Source organism: Castor canadensis, chromosome 4, assembly GCF_047511655.1.
Source record: "Castor canadensis chromosome 4, mCasCan1.hap1v2, whole genome shotgun sequence".
In the NCBI taxonomy this organism is placed as follows: Eukaryota; Metazoa; Chordata; class Mammalia; order Rodentia; family Castoridae; genus Castor; species Castor canadensis.
In genome coordinates this window covers 63182128-63199033 of record NC_133389.1, presented here as the reverse complement: position 1 = coordinate 63199033, position 16906 = coordinate 63182128, and the positions used below count along the sequence as shown (strand labels likewise).

The following is a 16906-nucleotide window of genomic DNA, read 5'->3' as shown; positions in this document are numbered from 1 at the left end:
TCAAAAGGGACTGCAGTATGCTGCTGCCTTTTTCCATCTTCAAAGCACTCCTTCAAAAAAAGATCCCTCTCTAGTAGTTCATACCATTCTAGAATGGCAGAGAAGTGTAAACGTATGACAACTTCCTACCTTTGACATTTGAGGTGTGTCATTTTTCCTCAAGGGAGGACTTTTATTTCAGGAGTTTTGAGGATTTTTGTTTCAGGAAAATCATGCACAAAAAATAAAACTTTCATATCATGGTCCCTCATAGGACTGCCAAGTGAATGTGGCAAAGGCAGGCTACAAGTTTTATTTGAAAATGAAAAAGAAAATACTAAATTCCACCAGGTGCACTTGGAGGAAGTTCTCCATGTACTTTCAGCTCTGAAAGAGCTATTATTATTATCTACTCTTGTACTCAAACATTTTGTGCACATGTGCTACAAATATGGCGACTACATGGGTCTCTCCCATCCATCTCTGTGTTCTACTGTGGCACTAAAATAGTTTTGTTTTAGAGGGGAGTACAAATTCAATGGTTAATGGATGCTATGCTTTCTCTATGACCTGTGCCACACAGCTGGGACAATACCATCCTGTCAACCTGCCAACAGCTTAAGTCCATGACCCTCAGCTCATGCCACATATTACAGTCACCTGGGAGCTTTTTCAACACACTGATGCCCTAACCACATCCCAGACTATTTCGTGAGCCCTTCCATTCCTTCTTCCTGGCAGCATGATCTGGTCATAGGGCATGGACCATTCTCATTCCATCGTCCCATCTCTATCATGCCTGGTTCCTTACCTGCTGGCTCTATGGATTTTGCCATTCCTAATGACAGTTTCAAGCAAATCACTCTCATGTCATCTGCAATGGTCTGGCCTGATGCAAAGTTTGTCCTGTATTCACAATCAATTTTATTGGGTCTTGACGTAACTGACTCCCGACCCACATCCCTTTGAGTGACTTAAACCAAAGGCTCTCTTAGTCTTAGTCCTCAAGAGTCAATGGGGTTGTATTTTAGACTCGAAGCTGGACATGTTAATGAAAATGACAATATGGAGGAGGAGAGGACAAGGACTGCCTAAGTCATCATTGATCTATGGATGTTTGTGTACTACCCTTGGCATCTCCTTTTGGACTGACATACCTTTAAAGTTCCACTCAGTGTCCTCCAGCTAACTTCAGAGTTCATGAAGTAGAGATACTGACTCCTGATCAAACTATGCACATTGGCAAAGGTTTGGACAAATGGTGCTCAGGACAATACTGCTACTAGGGCCTAGCTTTCTCTCACTAATACCCCAGTTTGCAATGTAGTTTTTTATAATCAGGGCTACTTCTCATCATATTAGCACTTCTCATGTGCAGGTCCAATTTAAGAATTCAGGAACTGACATGGTCTGGTTCTGAAAGCAGCAAAAGAGGAGAATCCCACACTAGAGATTGGTTTAGGGTGTGATCCCAGAGGAAAGCGGCAGCGGAGCCTGGGTAGCTGGGAAGACAGACAAAAAGCCAACCAAGACTGGGGTTCTGGGGAATTAGTTGCATGTGCATAGCAGACCAGAGCTGCTCTCATACAGTAATGGTAACAACAGGCTGGGCTTACCTAGGGCACTTGAAGTGTCAGGACACCAGCTCTGCCTGGGAACACAGTCCACAGTACAAACAGGAGATGGAGATGGATGTCCAGACATGGTGGAGGCCCATGGAAATTCAAGGTATGGATACACAGAGGTTACATGGGCTGTTGGACAGGAAATCCTTGAGGAGAAAACACAGTAGTAGGATGAGTTCAATCCTACATGAAGGGTCACAAGGAGTAAGTGCATCCAAGAGCCACAGCTGGGATTACCTGTCTGTTCCAGTTCTGGGAATCTGCATACTATTCGGCACCTGCTGAACAGTAATTTTCTCTTCAGGATCTTCCACTTTAGGACGTTTGTGGCATCAATGAAGCCATGTTGAAACCCCGGTGTGTGGTCAATTGAGCCTTTGGGAGCATCACCCTCCAGCTTCATTTCAAAGCAGGCGCCTGAATTCAGCTCTGAAAATATAACCACAGACATTGTTCCCTGTGCCCTGATTGGGACAGAAGAACATCATCAAGGAAAGAAATGTAGGCTGGGACAACAGAGTCCAAGGCTGGGAGAGGAGGTCTATAGACACCCTTATATTTTCATGATGGGTGATGTTTCTCACATATCCAGTAATGGTAAGATGGCCAGGAGGCAAAGGTACTTCCAATTTATTAACATATTCAAGAGAAACTGGACTAGTAAAACCCAGTATCTCCCAAGAATATATGGCAAGACAAGGAAATGACACTGGCACAGGCTGTGATTTTGGAGAGGAAGAGATTTTAACACCAAGCAAAATCACAGTTCAAGGAAAACCCTAGGACACAAACTAATTGGAGGAGATTAATCCTGGGAAACTACAAGACATATGTAAGTATCCGATATACTTCCTGCATGCACATTCTGCTTAGAAAACACACCTACCACAGACATATAATTTGTATGGCCCAGATACAGGCTTCATTCATTATTCACATTTCCTGAGGATAGAATGTACATGCATTTAATTATCTGATTTCACCACTTCTTACACTGTAAAATGGAGGGATCTTATACAAGATTATAATCTCTATTCCACAGGGCTGTAATAGAAATCGTTGAGAAATATGAGAAGAAAGTGGATAAAAGGAGCTCAGTGCTCCACAATTCATGCCACATGTTACAGTCACCTGGGTTCTTTTTGAAAACACTGATCCCCAAAACACATTCCAGACATTTTACAGGAGTCTATAGATTTCTTCTTCATTGCAGCATGATCTGGGATACGGAATGGGCCACTGATTCTCATCATTTTCATTTCATTGTCCTATCTGTGGTCCTTATCTACTGGCTCTATGGATTTTCCAATCCTTTTGTCAATTTCAAGCAAATTCCTCTCTTGTTAATTACACTAGCCTGATGAAAGGCTTGTCCTGTATCCACAATCAAATTGGGTCTTCCTATAATTGGCCCTGGAATCACTTTTCAGTGTTATTTAAATAAATTGTGCAAGTACTGCCTTTGGTTTCTACTTTTGGTCTGGTGTTCCATTACAGTGCCATTTAATATCCTCCAGTTGATTTCAGAGTCTATGAATTACAGACCTTGAGTTCTGGAAAACCCTTGTATATCGACACAGGGCTTACACATGGTTGTAAAGACAGCAATGACTCCAGACCAGTATATATCTCCCACCTATAGTCCTGTTTATAATTTAGTTTTTGCAATCAGGGTTCCTTCTCATTAATTTTAGTAATTTTCATTTGCATGTCCAATTGAAGATTTAGGGAATGACTCAGCCTGGTTTCCCAAACATGGCAGAAGCATAGACTCTGCATAAGTCATTTATAATGGGTGTGCTCCCAGAGGAAAGGCCCAGAGGAGCTAGGGCAGCTGGGAGTTGAAGGTTAAAAGCCATGAATGTGTGGTGTTTCCAAGAAATCACATATAATCAGCAGCCAAAAAGATAGTCTTCATACAATGAGTGTAACAACTGGCTGAGCTTCCCTGTGGCAGTTATGGTACCAAGATGGCAGTAGTGGTTAGAAATAAAGTTGAGAGAACAAACAGGAGACGAAGATGGAAGGGCCTGCATAGTGGCTCCTAATGGAAATTTGAGGTAAGCACAGACAGAGGTTACATTAGCTGTTGGACAGAACAAATGCCTTAAGGACTACATGCATCCAAGAGCCACTGGGGTGATTACCTTTGTAACCTGGGCCAGGGAATCTGCATGCTATTCTCCACTTGCTGAGCAATGATTTTCCTTTGAAATTTTTCTCTTTCAGGACACTTGCAGCCTCAATGAAGCCATCCTGAATCCCACGTGTGTTTTCAAGTGAACCTTCAGGAGTATCACCCTCCTTTGTGGCAGGTTTCCTCATTTGAAAGGAGGCATCAGAATTCACTTCTGAAAATAAAAATACAGCCATTGTTATCTATGACCTTGTAGGGATATAAGAGGGTCATCAAATTAAGATAGTAGGCTAGGAGGGTAAAATGGTCTAAGGATAAGATGGCCCCTTCAGACAGGTCCGACACACCCTTGCTGCTAACAGGCTCATGGCTCATTATTCCCTCTCCAATCTGCTGCCTATGGATCTCTGGCCTCCCCAGAGGACCTGGCTGAGAAAGACCTGGCCTGGCACGAGGAAGACAGGAAAGCTCTAGAGCCACCTGACCTCTCATCTTTCCTGAACCACAATGGGCCTCATAGGTGGCCTATGAACAAACTTCAGCTCAGACAGGATGGGAGCACTGGAATGGGGGTTCCCTTGGGAGACCAGCTGGGTTGACTGCATTGTGTCAGGAGTACTCACTGTCTTGATTCAGAGCGGGGCTGACTTTAGGCCCATCCAAGGGGAGGGCACTGCCTCTGAGAAGTTCTTGTGAGTCCAATAAATGCGTATGAGTAAAAGGGTGGAAATACTGTTTGCCTAATGAATCTGTGAAGAGTTCTTTCACTTTATCCTCCTGCAGATGACTGGTATGTCTACTGAGATCAGGAAGAACAAAAGACTAATTCAAGATGGATACACACCACAGCAACCCAGCTAGTCCTGATCAGAAGCTTATAGGTGGAGCCCAATAGTATGGAGCTCTCTTTCCAAAAGGGACAAAGGAAACCATTGTCCTCTGACTTCAGCACAGCTTGATTGCCATGGAGATAAGAGGGTGGCAGAGAGACAGAGATTGAGTGCAGTTCTGGATCAGTGCACTGGGCAGCTAACAAGCTGATGAGGAAGGAGACTGAGCTTCACCTGAATGTGCAGAGGATGCAGCCAAGGAGAACCATGATGGTGGGTGGACCTTCTTCATGAATGACACTGACTTTTACATACAGCTGTCCAGTGAATTTGGACTCCACCAATTTGGACTCCCAGTGAACTTATACCTTTTAGGCCCTTTTCTATAATAGTGGGATGTGACAGGACTATTTACATTTCATGGCATGTCTGTGCATGACCTTGGGCCAACAGTGCAGAAAAGAGATGTGCATCTCTTCCTGATTTTAGCCTTACAAAGGGAACAAGTGATTTCTTTCAGTGTGAGAAGTCCTGCGACTGCTTCCTTCACCTTGGTCACTCACTCTACAAGTAGTTAACCTTGCTAAATGGGTTGTCATCTTGGTTGAGTGAGTGACATCACTATTCTCAGCAGTCTTTCTTTATTTTCAATGAGGAAATCTGCAGCTATTTTCACCTATGTATGTTTACAGCCCCCCTGCCACCAATACATTAACCTTGCTTTTTAATCCCTTATCTTTCATCATTACCTGGAAACCAGTGACACTTCTTCATCATCCACCTCATCATTATGATTTTCTGTAAAAAAGTACAGGCATGTCCAGAGTCATGAAAGAGTTCTGCCTGACCCATTTCAGTGCCCTATCTGAGCATTCAGATATAAATCATGTATGTATGAGTTTAGAATGCACTTGAAAAACTGTACTCAATGATCTCATATGCTGACTTTGGTAATGGGGGGGATAAATGCAATCAAAGTACCACATAGACAAGTAGGAAAAATCACAACAAAATGCTCTTTTGTAAAATTAATATACACTAATAAACAATCCATATATCATCAAAAGAAAAAGAACGATATGGTCTGTGACAATACACAGACCCTTCATGCAGAATACCCAGATTTGATGGATCATTATTACAGTGTGCTGGTGTTTAATTGGGCAAAGATAAACTACATTTGGTCTTCTGATCACTGGATACTTGTCCATTTTCTTCTGGATTTATCTAGCTATGTCTTTCTTCCTTCTAAAATGTTATTGCCAAGCTTTAGGGGCACTGAAGTGCTTTATTCTCACTTAAGTGTGTTCATGCACACTTCCTCATTTGATCTTTACAACTAGGAAGCAAAACATGATTTGTTCCATTTTACAGATGAGAATGCTGAAATCTAGAAAGGATAAGCCAGCCACTTGGCTACAGTTATGAAGTAAATGCTCAGGAAAATATACAAAACTTTCATTCTTAGTCCAGGCTCTCAGTACTCTAAGAATCTGCTTTGTATCCATGATCACTTGATGGATGCACCTTAGGCCCCAAAGGCACCTGCCACCCTTCATGGATGACAGAGAAAATTGTCATACTTCCAGGCTTTGTGCACCCTACCATGACCTCACTTATGACTGGAAACCAGGACAGCTGGTAAAAGGTTACTACTGAGGTTGTGGAGTGTCCTCTGAGCTGGGAACCTTGGTATACTCAGGGCTGTGGCCAACCTACCTGCACTTTTCTTGTAGATAAAGGGCTCCACCAGCCTGGACCCCTCAGTCAGCTGCTTTCCATGGTTCTGGCTCTGGTGATTGTCGGGGATTTTCTGTATGAAGAGGTCCTTGAGATGCTGATTGAGGAAGAAGTAGGTCTCTCTTTTTTCCTGTAACTGCTGGAGCAACTGAGTCACTTCTCCCACCTGAACTTCAGCCAGTACATCATCGTTCCTAAGGTGGAATAGAAGAAATTGTTAAAAGTAGAAATGGTATAATCATAGGTATTCAGATTTTGAGAGATTTCTGTCAGAATAATCCCAAAGTGTCTTTCAGGTGTAATTCTGACTCATTCCTTGATGAACTGCGCCTTTCTCTATAATTATATTCTGTATTCAGTGGTTCAGTGGAAACATGCTCTTGAGCTATTTATAGACCCCTAGAAGTATTGCAAGTTCTAGGCGTATTTCTCTTAATGTTAGGGCAGGAAAAAAACTTTTATTTTGTGGGGGCTTTTTGTTTGTTTGTTTGGCTGTGAAATGCCTACCAACAAGTGAAAGTGAATGCAGAAAATAGATGCACCTCTGGATCTTAAGCAGTTCGAGGAGAACATGTCATCTTTGAATGCAGGATATTCCTTACCCTGCTTGGGTTCACTCTAGATGGGACAGACTGCAAAATGCAGAACAGACAATGCTTACTGGCTGAGTAAATGAAACCAGACTAACAGCAGCTTTTCTGTGCCCCTGCATCACGTATGGCTGCATCTGGCTTTTTGTATGATCTTCAGGGGTTGCTCTCCATATTTTTCATCATCGTTATCTTCCCCTAATCTCTGGTTTTTACCTGGGGTCCAATTCTGATGGTACTTGTTCTTCATCATTATCATCCTCATCTTCAAGATTTTCTACAATCAAATTCAAACAAGCTCACTTAGACATTAGGTAGTTCTGCTCAAGCATTATAAGTACAGTAGCTTATCTTGGCACAGAGACATAAATTATCTATGTGTGAATTCAGAAATGCCTCATGTTTGTCTTTAAAGAGATGCATGCCATGACATTCTAACCCATGAAGCAAGTGGCCCCAATCTAAGGGACCTCCATAATGGCATACTCTACATTTAATTGGGCAAAGAAAGAAAAATGTCTTTTGTAATCCAGATCCACACATATGGGAGAATCCAGCTACCATCAGGCCTTTCCAGTTATATCTCCCACTGGAACATAGCTGGTCCCTAGGTTCAGTGGCTCTATCATGGCTCTCAAATCAAACCAACTACCTTCTCTAGGAAGAGGAAAAATAGCCCTATTTCATGTCTCTCCATATATCTAGGGATTTCACTGGTTCCTTCATGCCTGCTTCTGTCATTTAATCAGACACATTACCTATTAAATATTCCAGTATCCAGCATTCCACTGCCATATTCTACTACATCAAGTCCCTACACCAACCTGTGACTTTGTCCTACTATACGTATACTCATGAATAGTACTTATTCCAATGCTCCAACTACCCATAACACATATTTTCACCATGTTAGAAATGAGGAAACAGAGATCCAGGAAGCAAAATCAGCTCTTGCCCACAATATTTCAGGGTGAGGATACCTGGAAAGCTTCCATTCCTAGCCCAAGGTCTTTTCAATCTCATCAGTTTCTGCCTGTCATACCCTCCTTTCTGTGGGGTTGTTGATAGATGCTACCTGTGTCCAAACACCACTTTCCATCAGGGAGCACAGCAGCATTGAAATACACTGCCATCTACCCAGTGCATTTCTTCTCTCCTCAAACTGAGGCAGTTCTGCTCTGTCAAGGATCCAAATGAAATGTAGATAGCAGGAGAGCCAGAAAAAACATCTTTTTCTAATGGAATCTCATGTGAGCAGAGCACAGGGGAGCAGCTCAGTGGAAAGCGGGGCTGTGGCCTCCTCACCTGGGCAGAGCCTGTGGGCTAGGCACTGTGCCAGCCTACACCCCTCAGCCAGCTGCTCTCGGGGGTTCTGCCCCTCCTGGCTGTCAAAGTCGTCCTGGGTGAAAAGTTCGTTAACATGCTGACTGAGGAAGGAGGCGGCCTCTCTACCTTCCTGCAACTTCTGCCTTAACTGGGTCAAGTCTCGTGCCTGAACTTGAATTAGAAAATTGAATTCCCTAAGGTGGATATAGAAGGGAAAATTAAGTTAGAACAAAACGAATAACACATTATCAGGACTTTCACAGAGATTTCTATGAGAATGTCCTTTGAAGATAGAATTCTGGTACATTTTGGGCAACTATATGTAAGTTTTTAAATGTTAAATACAATATCCTGGGCAGCTCCTAGAGCCTTACAAAAACCCAGAGTTCTTGTATTTTACAGGTTTCTTTTACTATGGTTTTTCTATATACATATAAATATGTATGTATGTATATATGTATATGTTTATATGTATGCATCATACATGCATTTATGCTTGTGTTTTATATAGAGATAGATGGAGATAAATACTACACATACACACATCTAATTTCCTTTCTTGCTGTGAACTGCCTGTCAGTGACCTAGATGCAATATGGAACCAGGCATGAATCTCACCTGGCCTTTTTTACCATACATACAAGAAAGGGGTCTGAGAAGACAGGAAATCCCCTGAGACTGATTCAACTAACCCTACAAGTATCAGAAAGAGAATATATGTGGTTGACTGGGTGAATGAAATTGGTTAATTCTGTATGTTTAAACTGGCATCATAAATGTGACCACATCATTCTTTTTCCTTTCAAAGACCCTCTCCATATTTTACCTGTCCTGATCATTCATTTTTGACAGTGGTTCCTTTTCTTTTTCTTCTTCTTCATTTTTATGATTTTCTGCAAGTTCAGAAATGACAAGTCAGACATAGTTCTGTGTCCCCCTGGTCCTTCTGGTCATGGTAACATAAATATTTGTGTATAATTTTAAAATACACTGAGAGAATTGTACTGAAGGGTACCACATTTTGTCTTTAATGAAACTGTCTAGCTTACTTTTATGATCCTTCAGAAAAAACATCTGTGACCTGGTAAATCCCATCCTGGAATGTTCTGTCTACAACTAGGAGAAAGTTTAAAATGCCTTTGGCTCCCTTGGTCACATCTTTGTCTGGCTTCCTTCTGGACTTGTCCATCTGTACCCAACCTCCTGCCACAAATCTGGTGCCTGGCACAGAGTCTTATGTATTGTCATGGTTCTTATACAGAGTCAAAACCTATCTCTAAAAAGGTCACACATGAACCTGTCCCAAACCCCTCACCCATCTCAGCACCACAAGGGACTGCCAAGTCAGCCTCTGCTGTTATCCTGGAAGTCCTCTGTATGAAAAGTATTTCACTGTAGACCAACATTCCCACCACCAAGTTCCTCTGCATCAAGTTCTTTGCAGAACCCCACCCACAATGGCTGTATCACTTTTGAAGTGTATTCATAAATATTCCCATGGTTATTGCTACAGCTACATTACAAAACATCTGTCATCACATCATAGAGGAAGAAAAAGAACAGAAGGAAGGATAAATCAATCACATGCCTCTGAGAAAAATCACTCTCCCTCCACAGCTTCCTTCACTCCAAAACAATGTCTCCTGTCCTTTACCATGTCCTCTACCTCGGAGCACTTCTCCTCTACTTTCCCAACCACACAAGACTGATCTTCACACAACCCAAGAGAGATGTGAAAGGATAAGCCTTGAAAAAAGGTTACTAGCAGAGATGCAGAGTGTCCTGTGAACTGGAGACCTTGTAGAAGCTCTGAGGAATCAGGACCTGTGGCCACCTCACCTGAGCTGAGCTTACACACAAGGTGCTCCACCAGACTGCGACCCTCATCTAGCTGCTCTCGAAAGCCCTGTGTCTGGTAGAAGTCAGGGTCTTTCTGGGTGAGGAGATCCTTTAAATGTTGGCTAAGAGAGAAGGAGGTGTCTCTTCCTTCCCGTAATTGCTGGCGTAACTGGGTCAGCTCTCTTGCTTGATCATGAATTAGGGCATAGTATTTCCTAAGGTAGATAGAAAGGAAACATCAGAGTTGAAATGGGGTGACTATAAGTGACAAGGCTTTAAGATAGAATTCTCAGAATACATACATATGTAACCTTACAGAAAGCAATGGATCACATGTTTAGTGTTCAGTGCAAAATTTTTTGAATACTAAGAAGAAAAACAAGCGAATTCCTGAGGCACTGTACATCTTTTTCCTTGAAAAACATGTCAAAGAGCTAAGGAGTAAAATGCAGAGAACAGGTGTACCTCCCTTTCTTATTTTGACCATTCAGTGGGAAACTGCTACCATATATGTGTGACTACTGAAAGCCAGTTTGCTCATATGAACACTATTTTAATTTAAAAAATAATTAGAAATGATTTCCAATCCAAGGAAATCAAAGAAGGGAAGCAAAATAATTTAAGGATATACTTTGTGGTTGGCTAACTGCAGGTCTGTTGTCTCCTGGGATCTGCAGGTGAGATGTCCATTCACCTTATGTACCATTAACAGTCCTTGGAGATCACTTACCTGGAGGCCTTTGCCTCTTGTCCTTCTCCAGCTTTGCAACCAATTTTGTTCTCTGAAAATACAATCAGATGGAATGAGTCATCTTACATTGCTACATTGCTACTGCTTTACCCGCTGCAAACACAGGGACATAAATATTCACTGTTGAACTGGGATATTCTGAGAGGACCACTATAGTCAACTTTGGGATGAACTCAAGGAGTAGCTGGCTCTGTTTTCCTGAGCATTGCACAGACAGTTCTGTTCTCATAAAGCACCAACATGCATCTACTGCCTGAACACTGGAAAACAGTTAAGCATGCATTTTCCCTCCAGATATCATGGAGGACATGCCTAGCTGCTTTCTGAAGCTCTTGCCCAACTTGTCCATCAGACACCTTCCTTTTTGCTAGCTCCGATGGCAGTGGAAACTGAGATTGATTGAGGTGAAATATATAAACTACCACAGAGCAAGAATACTTGGAGATGTTCAAGGCACAAATCCTTGCTGTTCACCTAGGTTTGAGGTACCAGGATGCAGCCTTCCCCTCAAAGAAAATCCCATACACAAGAAATGATAGTGCAAGGATGTTCAGCTACTCAGAGGAATGCTTAAGGAGGACAAGTCAGGGGGAGACGAACAGGAGTTTAGAGCTCAGCAATCTTAGTAACATCTCCAGAACTATAGATAAGACTATCATCCTCCTTGGACAGCTACAAATACAGAACGAACACTGTTCAAAAATGATATTTAACAAGACAACTAAAGAAGAATGAGATGACCCATTATAAAGCAGAAAGTGAGATTCCCTCACTCTCCTCACCCTGGCCTGCACGGGTCCCATATTCTGCATTAGCCAGTGTGTACCAAGGTGAGAGAGGTGTGGCCTGAAACCAAGGAGAATATAAGCTGCCTGATATACCTTATGTCTGTACCAAAATTCAGAAATAGAATTTGACATCAACCCAGGTGTAGCTGCAGGGGGTGCAGCAAAGAGAGCACTCTACCACACAGAAGGGTGAGATAAAGAATAAAAAGGCTACATGGGAGACCACTGAGAGACTTATTCTCTTTGCAATGGGTGTACTCACCAGACGGATTCATGGCAGAGCATTCCAGGTGCTCCTCAGATAGGGATACTGGACCGTTGGAAGGCTGGTGGAACTCAGACAGGTGACTGCAACTGGATGGCACCAAATACCGCTCATCCAATGAGTCCTGCAGCACTGCCGTAACGCTCCCGTACTCTTGCACCTCTCTGCTGAGCCCAAGTGTGTAAGGAGAAGAGAATGTTAAACAATGACATTTTGGACTTGACAATTTTTCACTTGTACCTGATGGGTAACCTAAATGAGAGGTCGTAGAAGGCAGAAAACAAGGGGAAAAAAATCCCCTCTCACTAAGGCAGAGTGAGACCGTCAAGGGATTTGAGAACAGTGTGTGTGTCGCGGGGTTTGGAGCGGAGCAGCTGCTCAATGCACTGGTCAGATAACATGCTGGTGAGGAAGCAGACTCAACCACCCTGTATGGTGCAAGCACAGCATCCACAGCATGGGAACCACAGAAGTTGCATTTTGCTCCACTTGCAGGGGGCCAGTGAAGAAAGCTTCCTGATATGGGGATTCCAGGCCTTCTTCATTCACTATTATGTTTACATGATTTCTTTTATCTCATTGCCTTTTCTTTCCATGGAATCCCAGACAACCAACTGCTCAGTAAGAGTAGGTGCATCTCCTCCCAATTCCCTAACACAGACAGTAAAGAGTTCACCCTGATTGCAGGAAAACCTGGGTTTAGTTCACCTTGGGTTTGCCTGACCCAAGGTTAATAAACTTGGAAAAGTAATACAAGGTGGAAACTAATAGAAGAACCATCAAGAAAATAAAGCCATTCAAAGCTAGCAGAAAGAACGAAATAGATATATTCATCCCGTTCGGCTTTTCCTTGGACCTGAGCTCTCTAGGTTACACCACTGCATAATAGCCCATGATTTCACATCACCTGAAGAACACAGGCTCTTCCTCTTCTTCTTTCTTCTGATCATGTTGAGTTCCTGAAAAATACATCCAGACAGAAAGAGTGAAAAAGAAGATTTATGTTGTGACCCATTACACTGTGCCAATTTAAGCCGATGGATGTAAGTATTTTTGGTGTGAGAACAGGATACCGTAAGAGGAATACCGAAAGTCTTTAGATTTTTTCCTCTGAGAAATGAAAAGGTTTCTTTTCCTTCATCATGGGGAAAGTTGTCCCTGAGCTGCTCAATTAATATCACAGTGCCCTCTGTCCTGAATCTGGTGATCAGTTAAAACTATTCTTTATCCCAGTGATCAGAAATGCCTCAATAGTGCCTTTCTAGAAATGATACTGCAAGATTTAGCCCTTATTCTCTTTGCAATGGGGGTACTCACCAGACGGATTCATGGCAGAGCATAACAGGTGCTCCTCAGATAGGGTTACTGGACTGTTGGGAGGCTGGTGGAACTCAGACACGTCACCGCAACTGGATGGCACCAAATACCGCTCATCCAATGAGTCCTGCAGCACTGCCGTAACGCTCCCGTCCTCTTGCACCTCTCTGCTGAGCCCAAGTGTGTGAGGAGAAGAGAATGTTAAACAATGACATTTTGGACTTGAAAATTTTTCACTTGTACCTGATGGGTAAAATAAATGAGAGGTCATAGAAGGCAGAAAACAAGGGGAAAAAAATCCCCTCTGACTAAGGCAGAGTGAGACCGTCAAGGGAGTTTGAGAACAGTGTGTGTGTCACGGGGTTTGGAGCGGAGCAGCTGCTCAATGCACTGGTCAGATAACATGCTGGTGAGGAAGGAGACTCAACCACCCTGTATGGTGCAAGCACAGCATCCACAGCATGGGAACCACAGAAGTTGCATTTTGCTCCACTTGCAGGGGGCCAGTGAAGAAAGCTTCCTGATATGGGGATTCCAGGCCTTCTTCAATCACTATTATGTTTACATGATTTCTTTTATCTCATTGCCTTTTCTTTCCATGGAATCCCAGACAACCAACTGCTCAGTAAGTGTAGGTGCATCTCCTCCCAATTCCCTAACACAGACAGTAAAGAGTTCACCCTGATTTCAGGAAAACCTGGGTTTAGTTCACCTTGGGTTTGCCTGACCCAAGGTTAATAAACTTGGAAATGTAATACAAGGTGGAAACTAATAGAAGAACCATCAAGAAAATAAAGCCATTCCAAGCTAGCAGAAAGAACGAAATAGATATATTCATCCCGTTCTGCTTTTCCTTGGACCTGAGCTCTCCAGGTGACACCACTGCGTAATAGCCCATGATTTCACATCACCTGAAGAACACAGGCTCTTCCTCTTCTTCTTTCTTCTGATGATGTTGAGTTCCTGAAAAATACATCCAGACAGAAACAGTGAAAATGAAGATTTATGTTGTGACCCATTACACTGTGCCAATTTCAGCCGATGGATGTAAGTATTTTTGGTGTGAGAACAGGATACCGTAAGAGGAATAACGAAAGTCTTTAGATTTTTTTCCTCTGAGAAATGGAAAGGTTTCTTTTCCTTCATCATGGCGAAAGTTGTCCCTGAGCTGCTCAATTAATATCACAGTGCCCTCTGTCCTGAATCTGGTGATCAGTTAAAACTATTGTTTATCCCAGTGATCAGAAATGCCTCAATAGTGGCTTTCTAGAAAAGTTTCTGCAAGATTTAGCCAATATTCTCTTTGCAATGGGTGTACTCACCAGACGGATTCATGGCAGAGCATAACAGGTGCTCCTCAGATAGGGTTACTGGACTGTTGGGAGGCTGGTGGAACTCAGACAGGTCAACGCAACTGGATGGCACCAAATACCGCTCATCCAATGAGTCCTGCAGCACTGCCGTAACGCTCCCGTCCTCTTGCACCTCTCTGCTGAGCCCAAGTGTGTGAGGAGAAGAGAATGTTAAACAAGGACATTTTGGACTTGACAATTTTTCACTTGTACCTGATGGGTAACCTAAATGAGAGGTCATAGAAGGCAGAAAACAAGGGGAAAAAAAATCCCCTCTGACTAATGCAGAGTGAGATCGTCAAGGGAGTTTGAGAATAGTGTGGGTGTCGCGGGGTTTGGAGCGGAGCAGCTGCTCAATGCACTGGTCAGATAACATGCTGGTGAGGAAGGAGACTCAACCACCCTGTATGGTGCAAGCACAGCATCCACAGCATGGGAACCACAGAAGTTGCATTTTGCTCCACTTGCAGGCGGCCAGTGAAGAAAGGTTCCTGATATGGGAATTCCAGGCCTTCTTCATTCACCATTATGTTTACATGATTTTTTTTATCTCATTGCCTTTTCTTTCCATGGAATCCCAGACAACCAACTGCTCAGTAAGAGTAGGTGAATCTCCTCCCAATTACCTAACACAGACAGTAAAGAGTTCACCCTGATTGCAGGAAAACCTGGGTTTAGTTCACCTTGGGTTTGCCTGACCCAAGGTTAATAAACTTGGAAAAGTAATACAAGGTGGAAACTAATAGAAGAACCATCAAGAAAATGAAGCCATTCCAAGCTAGCAGAAAGAACGAAATAGATATATTCATCCCGTTCTGCTTTTCCTTGGACCTGAGCTCTCCAGGTGACACCACTGCATAATAGCCCATGATTTCACATCACCTGAAGAACACAGGCTCTTCCTCTTCTTCTTTCTTCTGATCATGTTGAGTTCCTGAAAAATACATCCAGACAGAAACAGTGAAAAAGAAGATTTATGTTGTGACCCATTACACTGTACCAATTTAAGCCGATGGATGTAAGTATTTTTGGTGTGAGAACAGGATACCGTAAGAGGAATACCGAAAGTCTTTAGATTTTTTCCTCTGAGAAATGGAAAGTTTTCTTTTCATTCATCATGGGGAAAGTTGTCCCAGAGCTGCTCAATTAATATCACAGTGCCCTCTGTCCTGAATCTGGTGATCAGTTAAAACTAATGTTTATTCCAGTGATCAGAAATGCCTCAATAGTGGCTTTCTAGAAATGTTTCTGCAAGATTTAGCCCTTATTCTCTTTGCAATGGGTGTACTCACCAGACGGATTCATGGCAGAGAATAACAGGTGCTCCTCAGATAGGGTTACTGGACTGTTGGGAGGCTGGTGGAACTGAGACAGGTCCCCACAACTGGATGGCACCAAATACTGCTCATCCAATGAGTCCTCCAGCACTGCCGTAACGCTCCCGTCCTCTTGCACCTCTCTGCTGAGCCCAAGTGTGTGAGGAGAAGAGAATGTTAAACAATGACATTTTGGACTTGACAATTTTTCACTTGTACCTGATGGGTAACCTAAATGAGAGGTCATAGAAGGCAGAAAACAAGGGGAAAAACATCTCCTCTGACTAAGGCAGAGTGAGACCGTCAAGGGAGTTTGAGAACAGTGTGGATGTCGCGGGGTTTTGAGCGGAGCAGCTGCTCAATGCACTGGTCAGATAACATGCTGGTGAGGAAGGAGACTCAACCACCCTGTATGGTGCAAGCACAGCATCCACAGCATGGGAACCACAGAAGTTGCATTTTGCTCCACTTGCAGGGGGCCAGTGAAGAAAGCTTCCTGATATGGGGATTCCAGGCCTTCTTCATTCACTATTATGTTTACATGATTTCTTTTATCTCATTGCCTTTTCTTTCCATGGAATCCCAGACAACCAACTGCTCAGTAAGAGTAGGTGCATCTCCTCCCAATTCCCTAACACAGACAGTAAAGAGTTCACCCTGATTGCAGGAAAAAATTGGTTTAATTCACCTTGGGTTTGCCTGACCCAAGGTTAATAAACTTGGAAAAGTAATACAAGGTGGAAACTAATAGAAGAACCATCAAGAAAATAAAGCCATTCCAAGCTAGAAAAAGAACGAAATAGATATATTCATCCCGTTCTGCTTTTCCTTGGACCTGAGCTCTCCAGGTGACACCACTGCATAATAGCCCAAGATTTCACATCACCTGAAGAACACAGGCTCGTCCTCTTCTTCTTTCTTCTGATCATGTTGAGTTCCTGAAAAATACATCCAGACAGAAACAGTGAAAATGAAGATTTATGCTGTGACCCATTACACTGTGCCAATTTAAGCCGATGGATGTAAGTATTTTTGGTGTGAGAACAGGATA

General features: G+C 42.9%; 1 protein-coding gene across 1 annotated transcript; it reads right to left on the bottom strand.

Annotated features, from left to right (window-relative positions):
- Positions 1 to 974: 974 nt before the first annotated feature.
- On the bottom strand, positions 975 to 15066 carry LOC141422681 (NBPF family member NBPF8-like). The gene is made up of 13 exons (XM_074072148.1): positions 15008 to 15066; positions 11868 to 12034; positions 10797 to 10848; positions 10067 to 10281; positions 9054 to 9120; positions 8207 to 8421; positions 7118 to 7178; positions 6291 to 6505; positions 5321 to 5369; positions 4365 to 4540; positions 3752 to 3955; positions 1842 to 2033; positions 975 to 1750 (listed from the first exon to the last, which is right to left on the bottom strand). The coding sequence occupies exons 1-13, from the start codon at positions 15064 to 15066 to the stop codon at positions 1725 to 1727; spliced, it is 1698 nt and encodes a 565-aa protein (XP_073928249.1). The 3' UTR covers positions 975 to 1724.
- Between the last annotated feature and the right edge of the window lie 1840 nt (positions 15067 to 16906).